The sequence below is a fragment of the Nicotiana tabacum genome, chromosome 15 (genome assembly GCF_000715075.1).
Source record: "Nicotiana tabacum cultivar K326 chromosome 15, ASM71507v2, whole genome shotgun sequence".
NCBI lineage: Eukaryota > Viridiplantae > Streptophyta > Magnoliopsida > Solanales > Solanaceae > Nicotiana > Nicotiana tabacum.
Genome location: NC_134094.1, coordinates 18,841,395 through 18,851,402, shown reverse-complemented (window position 1 = coordinate 18,851,402; position 10,008 = coordinate 18,841,395). Strand labels below are relative to the sequence as shown.

The window sequence follows — 10,008 nt, the reverse complement described above, 5'->3', positions numbered from 1 at the left end:
ATTTTGCACACAATTCATGAATGCAATTATGGACCTGTTCCAACTTCTAGAATCATGATCTGACCCCGATATCAATGTCAGCTCCCGGTCAAACTTCCCAAAAATCTTTCATTTCCCAACTTTTGCCAAATCGTGCCGAAACGACCTACAGACCTCTAAGTAAATATTCGGATACACACCTAAGACCAAAATTACCCTACAGAGCTATAGGAACCATCAAAACTCCATTCTGAAGTCATCTTTATACCAGTCAAACTATGGTCAACTCCTATAACTTAAACCATCCAACTCAGGGACTATTTGTCCCATTTGAATTAGAAACTCGCCCGAACCCAAAACCAAACACACTGCTAAGTCACGTAACTACAATATAACAAAGAGGAGGCAATAAATAGGGGATCGGGGATAATAAACTCAAAACAACTGACCGGGTTGTTACACCAATCATCTAACTAATGGGCTGTCGAACGTTCTCCTGAATAATGCCCCTTCGGCCAAGCTCACTCTGGCAGCCTTGGTACGCAAGGATCTCAATTATTTGGGATTTAAGGGCAATTTATCAGTTTTCAAGTAGTCAATGTACTTGTTCCTCCAATCAAAGCTTTAACTCGTTGAGTTTACTTTGATGTGGACTTCTTATATCACCGACTTCATGAGCTGTATGGCTATTCCCGAATTAAATTCATCATAATCAACCGATGACCCCAAGTTAGCCAGAGCATCAGCCTCACTATTTTGATCTCGGGGCACGTGTTTAGGGTGCATTCCTTGAATTGATGAAGTATTACTTGTAACTTGTCTAAATACCTTCGCATGCATTCCTTTTTCACTTCGAATCTCCCATTGACTTGATTTACCAAGAGGAGGGAATCACACTTAGCTTCGACCACCTCGTCCCCAAGGTTTTTAGCCAATTTGAGACCTAGAATCATGGCCTCATACTCGGCCTCATTGTTAGTCAATTTCATAGTTCTAATAGACTTCCCAACGATATTCCCCATAGGAGGCTTCAACATAATACCGAGCCTGGACCCCTTTGCGTTTGAGGCGCCGTCCATAAAAAAGGTCCAATTCCCAAGGTAGTCCTCGAGGCTAACAATAATTCTCTTTCGATTTCGGGCACTAAGGCCGACGTAAAGTCGGCCACGAAGTAAGTCAAAATTTGAGATTTTATGGCAGTTCGGGGTCGATACTCACTATTGTACCCGTTGATTTTGACGACCCACTTGGCCAACCGGCCTGAGAACTCGGGCTTGTGCATGATGTTCCTCATTGGGTAAGAGGTTACGACACATATGGAGTGTTATTGAAAGTGCGGTTTTATCTTTCTGGAGGCGTTTAGCAATGCAAGCGTCAATTTTTCCAGGTGAAGATAGCTTGTTTCGGCCTCGCCTAGAGTTCCACTGACATAGTAAATAGGAAATTTTGTACCTTCCTCTTCCTGGACTAAGACTCCACTTATCGATGCCTCAGAACTGCCAAGTAAAGGTACATCTATTCATCCGCCTTCGTAATATGGAGTAGGGGGCTCGAGAGGTACCATTTGAGTTCTTCCAAAGCTTGTTGGCATTCCGGGGTGCAAGAAATGTTATTCTTCTTATTCAATAGTGAGAAGAACCGATGGATTTTTCCCAAGGACCTCGATATGAATCGGCCCAAGGCGGCTAAATGCCTGATCAACCTCTAAACGGCCTTAACATTGTCCACCATGGCGATGTCTTCTATGACTTTGATTTTGTCGGGATTGATACATATCCCTCGATTGGATACCATAAACCTAAGGAATATTCTGGATCCAACTCCGAATGCGCACTTTTTCGGATTCAACTTCATATTGTATCTCTTTAACATGTCAAAGGTTTCGTGCAAGTGGTTCAAATGGTCCTCTGCTCGCATGGACTTGACTAACATGTCATCAATATAAACTTCTATTGATTTTCCTATTTGTTCTTCAAACATCTGATTTACTAGGCATTGATAGCTGGCACCAGTGTTCTTTAATCCAAATGGAATTACATTATAACAATAGGTACAAAACTTAATGATAAAAGACGTTTTTCCTGATCGCCTGGGTCAATCCGAATTTGGTTGTACCCGGAAGAAGCATCGAGAAAACTAAGTATCTCGTGCCCGACTGAGATGTCGATCATCTGATCGATGTTAGGCAAATGAAAAGAATGCTTAGGGCATGCCTTGTTCAGATCTTTATAATCCACACACATTCTTAGCTTATTTCCTTTCTTAGGTACTACCACTATGTTGCTTACCCAGTCTAGGTACTTAACTTCCCGAATTGATCCTATTTTAAGGAGTGTAGATACCTCGTCCTTGATGAATATGTGCTTGACTTCGAATTGTGGTCTCCTTTCCTTCTTAACCGGGTGGAACTTCGGGTCTAAACTCAGCTTATGAGTGGTTACCTCCGGTGGGATCCCTATCATATCAAAATGGGACCAAGCGAAACAATCTATGTTAGTTCTAAGAAATTCAATGAGTTTTTTAATGAGCTCGGGAGCTAACCCCGCGTCCAGGTGTACCTTCCTATCAGGTAAGAGTTCGATCAATATGACTTGCTCCAGCTCCTTGACTGTCGATTTGGTAGCATCGGAATCATAGGTAGCAATGAACGACCTAGGAATTTCGTAATCATCCTCCTCGCCTGCTCCTCACTCTTCTAGTTCGTTTTGGGCTAGTATCAGTGATTTATATTTAATTGCTTCCTTCCTGGTCGGCTCCTTGTTATTTGACGTCAAGACCATGGGCACTGGGATCATCTCATTGACTGGGAACATTTATTTTGTTGTCGACTGCTCTCCGTAGAACGTCTTGATTCCTCCTAGCGTAGGGAACTTCAGTGCTTGGTGTAATGTTGAGGGTACTGCCCTCATGTCGTGAACCCATGGCCTTCCGAGTAAGGCGTTATACCTCATGTCCCTTTTGATCACGTAGAATTTTGTATCTTGAATTGTACCAGCGGTATTCACTGGCAGGGTTATTTCTTCTTTAGTAGTTTCGCATGCCATGTTAAATCCATTCAACACTTGGACCAAAGACATTATTTGATCTTGCAACCCCAACTGCTCTACGACCCTTGATCTGATGATATTGGCCGAGCTTCCTAGATCAATCAAAACATGTTTAGCTCAAGATTTGTTGATAAAGTATAGATATTACCAGTGCATCATTATGAGGTTGTAGGATGCCCTCGACATCCTTGTCACTGAACGAAATGGTTCCCTCCGGGATGTAATTTCGGGTGCACTTTTCCCTCGTGATGGATACGTTAGTGCACTTTATCATTGGGCCCTGAGTGACGTCGACCCCTCCAATGATCATGTTGATGGCGTGTTGAGGTTATTCTTGGTCGGTCTGTTTGTTGGAGTCCTTGTTCCTGAAGTGGTTTTTGGCTCGATCACTCAAAAACTCTCGGAGGTGCTCGTTATTGAATAACCGAGTAACTTATTTTCTCAATTGTCGGCAGTCCTTGGTCCTGTGGCCATGAGTTCCATGATACTTACACATTAGGTTAGGATCTCTCTGGGTAGGATCAGACTGCAATGGTCGAGGCCACTTGGTTTCTTTGATACGCCCAATAGCCGATATGATGTTGGCTGCATCAATGTTAAAGTTGTACTCTGATAATCTTGGTGCTTCCCTTCCCCCGAGAGGCCTATCAAAACCATTCTTTCTCATCAGACCTCGGCTATTGGCCCCACGGTTGCTTTTCTTCTTGTTCCTCGTGGGGTTACACCCGGGCCATTCCTACTACGATATACATTGTATGGTTGATACCGATATCGAACCGGCCTTGATTCATGATCAATGACTCTCTTAGTCTTGTCGTATGTTCTAATGAGATAAACGGACCCAGAAGGGACTTCGAGTTTGTCATCCTCGACTCTAATTTTTGACTGGTCTTGTTGTGGACGTCGGCCTAATTTACCGCCGGGTACTCTACCAAATTTTGTTTCAGCTGCTAAGAAGCCAAGGAGCTTTGAGGGTTAAGTCCTTGACTGAATGCCTAAACGGACCAATCGTTCATAACCGGAGGCAAGTCCATTTGTTCCATTTGAAACCTTGACACGAACTCCCTTAGCATCTCATTGTCTCTTTGCTTAACCTTGAAAAGGTATGATTTACTGGTCTCGACATTGATGGCCCCATCATGAGCATTTACAAAAGCATCCGCGAGTATAGCGAATAAATCAATGGAATTTGGGGGAAAGTTGTGATACCATATCATCGCTCATTTTGACAGAGTTTCTCCGAACTTCTTTAATAACACTGACTCGATTTCATCGTCCTCCAAGTCGTTACCTTTGGTGGAGCATGTGTAGGAGGTTACATGCTAATTTGGATCCATGGTTCTGTTATATTTTGCAATATCGGGCATACAAAACCTCTACGGAATTGGTTTTGATGCCACGCTCGGAGGAAAATGCTTTTGGAAAAATTTCTTGGAGTCCGGGCCTTTCAATATTGGAGGCGTTCCTTGGATTTGACCAACCCGGGATTTATATGTCTCTACCTTCTTGTCGTTTGCCTCAATTTTTTGTTCACTTGATTCCACCCATTTCGTTAATGCTTCTAGCATTTTCATTACTTCAGGGCCGACACCGGACTCAGCTTCGCCCGACCTTTCTGTGATCTGCTCATTTCTTCGGGTGTTTTCTTAGGACGGTTCAGGCTCAACTCTGCTAAGTGCGCGACTTTGATTTTACAGTTGCACTATCATTGCATGTTAAGCCTGCGATATTTCAAAGATCAATCATAGACCAACCCCGTCGCCTTCGCCTTCCGGCGCTTCTCGAGCCGTTGGTCAGGCTCCTTCGTGAAACGTTGTTCTTGTTGTTGGTAGGTAGGTCGGCGTCGATGGTCACCTGTGAGTTAGCATCGACTGGGTCTACAATTGAGACTCTGTTGGGATCAGGAGGGGTACCTCATTGCTAGGCACCAGATTGTTGTTATCGCCATGATGGCCAAACTCAACCTCAATATTCAAGTGAGCGTCGTGAACCACAACAACAACAACCACAACAATAACCACAACAACAACAATAATATACCTAGTATTATCCCACACTGTGGGATCTGGGGAGGGTAGTGTATATGTAGACCTTATCCTTACCTTGTGAGGATAGAGAGGTCGTTTCCAATAGTTCCTCGGCTCAGGAAAGCATAAGCACCACATTAATGAAAATATAGACATGAAAGGACAGTTCAAGTGAGAAGATTGAGAATTTGACATTTTTAAGTTGACCTGAAATTGACCCCTTAAAGAACAAGTGTAAAATAGAGTTATGGAGATTTGTGTCAAACTACCACTATTATCCTTATCCCCACGGTGGGCGCTAAACTGTTTACTCTTAAAACGAATAACAATTAAATTTGTATGCGATTTTAAGGATATGTGGATTGATTCAATACAGGCAATCAAGAACATTAGATAAACAAATTAAAGATAAAATAAATATCCAAACCAGTTATGATGTTGACTCAGGGCTCGAATTTAAGCTTAGTAGAAGTTTCGCCCTCGACCGGACCCTCGATTCGAAGCCAAATGTATATGAAAAACTATGATTAAAATGACAACCTTTCAATAGCAGAGAAATAAATTTGTATTGTCTTGATATGCATGTTACAATATATTTATTGAACAAGAAACTTTTCCTTTATATACTAGGGGAGTTTTACCCCTAGTACAATTCTAAAAAAGGTAAAGATTCTCATTGTATATCAACCACAGACTACCGGCATCGGGCGAGATCCGCATCGTGATATTCGGTTGGGTGCGGATATCACGGCCCTCTGTTAGTCGTGTGCAGCCGTTTGTAATGCTTTCCAAGGTCTTGGAGTTCGTTCCGGGTTCAGGGGGTGTTGTCTTATTAGGCCCAGTAGCGAGCACCCCGTTCCAACTTCGAACCAAAGGGTTCTTAGATTTAGTCTTTATCTCATACATTCATACTTCGTTTTATTCACTGAGAACTCGGGGTGTGTGTTGGCCCTAAGTTCACCCTTATACAAATATTTCTCACAAAATAGTTTTAGAACAAAATATGTAAGATTACAACTCAAATCGCCTGTTACAAGATCAAGAAAAACTAAACTAGTTTAATGGCTAGATCTAGGTTCTTCAATTTGTCTTGATCTAGGTTATCCAATTTGTCTTGCTCTTGTTGTTGCAATATTACTGCTCACGTGAAGGATCTCTCGGTTTTCTTTATGTAGGTGCGCCAAAACGTTTTGCAAAATGAAACCATACTATACATATGGATTAGTCATTAAAAATACCGTAAAATTAAAGAAACCAACAGAAATACTCGTAGAATATGAACATCCTCTCCAACTTCCTAGCTTTGGCAAAATCTTCCACAAGGATAAGGACAAGATATTTCTTGGAATCTAATACTCTCAACAAAGAACCACTCACCAACTGCTTGAGCAATAGCCTGTATAATAAATAATATAATGAGCAAGTCCCTGGAGAAATTTTAGAAAAATAAAAGGAAATTAAATTTAACGATTAATGGTAAAAAGCAAACATAAAATGACCTTATTAGCCAATGTAGGGGAGTTGGGATAGAACCAATAGCTGGGTGTTTCAATGCCTTTGTGGGAATGGCATGAGGTTATAAAATATCCACTTAGTGAAGTTGGTCTTATTCCATTTATAACTGCCCTTATAAATATTACCCTGAAATCTGAAAACAATAACTCAACATCAAGAGAGAGAGCGCTTTAATTAAACTAAGAGGGGATTAATTGTTACCCTCTTTTAATTTCATTACATGAATAAGGTTAAAAGAGAATAATATTAATTAACCCCATGAATTGGTACTGACCTTGGAAAGTTTGAATTTGACTTGGTGAGCATACATTTATGTCTTTCTTGCAATATGTCCACTCATTATAAGGAACCAAACTGTTGTTTATCTATATTTTTAAATATCAATCAAAAGGCGAATCCATTTACAATCCTAAGGGAAATAAAAGAAATAAAAATAATTTGGTTATAATAAATAAATATTAGTAACAAGAATATATATTTCTAACCTGCCAAGAGTCATAAGCAGAATTAATAATGAAAAGTGGTGTCCGAATATATTGTACTACATATTCAGGAAAGAAGCACTGCCAAATCATCGTATTGTGTATTAGTGAAAAGTTATACAAAATATAAAAATAAAGGAGATAAACCCAAAAGAATTGCTTGATCTTACCAAACTTGGATCTAAGTAGGAGCTGGTGCAAGATCGTGGCAGGTTCTTGGTTGATCCCTAATTAAATCCCAAAACATAGTGAGAAAATATATATATATATATATATATATATATATATATATATATATATATATATTAATTTACAGAAAGTATATCAATAAGTGAAATTAATAATAAAAAATGTCTTACATGCAATGTAACAACTCTTTCATATAGCTGCTCAATATGTGATTCCCCTAGGATTGTTTTTCTCCATAAATTCATATAATTAAGAATCAGCATTAACATGAATGTTAAATATATATATAACAAAAGTTCTCACGTTTCATGAATAAAACTTACATATTTACAAAGAAACCAGCATCAGAAATGCATTTTACTCTAGCACTCGGGGAGAAAAAACTTCTAAACTTGTCACAGTGTAGTATTGCAGTTAATCCCCCTGCTGAAGTTCCACTCAAAATAGCCTAACATGAAATTATATAATGGAAGAAGAAGTTAAAGACTGTTTGGCCATACAAAAATTTTCATTTTTTAAAAAAGAAATTTACTTTTTTTGAATCTAACATTTGACCATGAAATTTTCAATCTCAACTTCAAGATGAATTTTAGAATTTTTCGAAAATTTGAAAAACTCCAAAAGACCTTTTTTAAAATTTTCACTTCAAATCACTCACAAAAATTCAAAAACAGCCCAAAATTATATTCATGTTCAAACACAACTCTAACTTTCAAATATCATCTTCGCTTAAAATTTGTTTTTACTTTTTTCTGGAATTTTATAATTCTTATGCCCAAACGCCCAATATGTTATTTAGTCGATTTCTCTTTCTATTATAGTACCAATTAAGTGACAAAGTCGACGTGACTGACATATAAGTTGACATTAATAGCATATTTAATTTCAGAATAAAAGAGCTCTTTTTTCCAAATAAATTTGTAAAGAATATACATTTTCAGCTTTCCACATTCCTTTGTATAATAAATCCTCCATGATAGCAAGGAAAACTCTTGCCCCTCTAAAGTGGAGTCCTGTAACCTAATTAATTAAAAAAAATGTCATTTTCAGTATAAAAAAGTTGCTGCAATCAACACAAAATTTCTAGCGTTAATATGAAAAAATACTTTTACTTACAGGGTCAACTTCTTGCACGTCACCGGTAAAAGATGCCCCATCGCAATACTTAACCTTTACTCTGTTCCAGTTAAAAAAGTCTGAAAATTTTGACAAAATTACATTTTTATTAGATAGGAATTCTAAAAATATCTCAACGTGAAAAAAAAAATAATATTTTTTTGGCACGTAACCTAATAGCTACCTGGATTTTCGTTAGGCTTGTTGCTTAGAATTCCTTAAAAATAATATTGATCCTCCATGTGTATTGATGATCCATACCTGGTACCAGTACGTTCGATGCACTCTGAGATCGTAGAACACCAACCCCCTCCCTAAATATTTTTACGCTGTCAGCGTATATATTTAATTCCAAAGAAACAAAAAAAATGAAAAGTTTAACTCTAACCTCAATGTGAACAAGCCAATTATTAACTCCATAGCCACTTCCCCTATCAATCAGGTATGCAGGAGCACTTCCGTCCAAACAAACTGAAATTATTACCATACAAAAGAGTAAAATAATATTAATAAGTTTTAAGTTTTATTTTTCTATGATTCAAAATCAAATTTAAAAATTAAATTGAACTCTTACCGGCTCCCTTTCCAATTGCATTGTGAAGTATAGTCGTATTGACTATTAAAAAATCTGCACTGACTTGAGAAACAGTCAAAAGAAGTACTATAAAAATTAGGAACATTTTGCTCTGATGTGATTTTCTTCTGCTCCTTTAATAATTAGTTATATAATGTTATGAAGGTTTCTGAAATCTTTTTAATCTATTGTAACAAAAGTTACAGCACCTTTGGCTATGTATATAAAGAGGTTTCACAATGAGTTCAGTTAATGTTCTAAAACAAGCCACGTGGTTTTCTTGAAAAATAATGCAATGGCCCATAACGATATTAACTTACCTATAAATACAGTAAAAATTTATTGAAGACAAATTTTTTGTGACCAACCAGGATTTGTGGTGAAGTGGCAAGTACTCATTCATCCTTAACCAGAAATTATGGGTTTGATCCCTGGGTATGGAGTCGTCTTTATTAGGGAATAACCGAACACAAAAAAAAAAGACAAAATTTTGTGAGTATTAGCTAGTCAACTATTCATTTCCAAAAACCTTACCGACCATTATTTTTAGAGTTTAACTGTACGACCCGGCCGGTCGTTTTGTGTATTGTAGCCCGTTCCCCTATCTATTGTCTAGTCTATACTTATTTGTGGTTATGCGACTTGTTGGGGTGGTTGGATTTGTTTCGGGTAGGTCTTGGAGTGTATTGGGACACTTAGTCCCAAGGTTAGAAGCTTAAGTTATAGAAGTTGACTGGAGTTCAATTTTTGTGTAGACGACTCCGCAATGGAGTTTTGGTGGTTCCAATAGCTTCGTATGGTGATTGTGGACTTAGGCATATGTCTAGTTTTGGATTTGGAGGTCCGTAGGTTTGTTTGGTGCTTTTTGGAAAAAGTTGAAAAGTTGAAGGTTTGAAAGGTTGAGAGGTTTCATCAGGAGTTGACTTTATTGATATCGGGTTCAGATTTTGATTCCAGAAGTTGGAATAGAGTTGTGTCATTTGGGACTTGCATGAGGTCATTGATAGTTGATTTGATATGGTTCGGCATGAGTTTGGAAGTTGAAAGTTCATTAGACTTGAATTGAGGTGCGATTCATA

The 10,008-nt window shown here is 38.4% G+C and overlaps 1 protein-coding gene across 1 annotated transcript; it reads right to left on the bottom strand.

The window, feature by feature from the left end:
- Positions 1-6,298: 6,298 nt before the first annotated feature.
- On the bottom strand, positions 6,299-9,035 carry LOC107761882 (pectin acetylesterase 8-like). Its single transcript, XM_075231412.1, has 6 exons — positions 8,930-9,035; positions 8,617-8,826; positions 8,356-8,435; positions 8,173-8,259; positions 7,563-7,687; positions 6,299-6,449 (listed from the first exon to the last, which is right to left on the bottom strand). The coding sequence occupies exons 1-6, from the start codon at positions 9,033-9,035 to the stop codon at positions 6,299-6,301; spliced, it is 759 nt and encodes a 252-aa protein (XP_075087513.1).
- Positions 9,036-10,008: the final 973 nt, after the last annotated feature.

Excerpts from the sequence above, each read along its gene's own strand:
- LOC107761882 (XM_075231412.1), bottom strand. The coding sequence starts at position 9,035 with ATGTTCCTAATTTTTATAGTACTTCTTTTGACTGTTTCTCAAGTCAGT. Across the intron at positions 8,827-8,929 it reads TGCAATTGGAAAGGGAGCCG|TTTGTTTGGACGGAAGTGCT; the intron begins GTAAGAGTTCAA and ends TAATAATTTCAG. Across the intron at positions 7,688-8,172 it reads GAATGTGGAAAGCTGAAAAT|GCTATTTTGAGTGGAACTTC; the intron begins GTATATTCTTTA and ends ATTTCATGTTAG.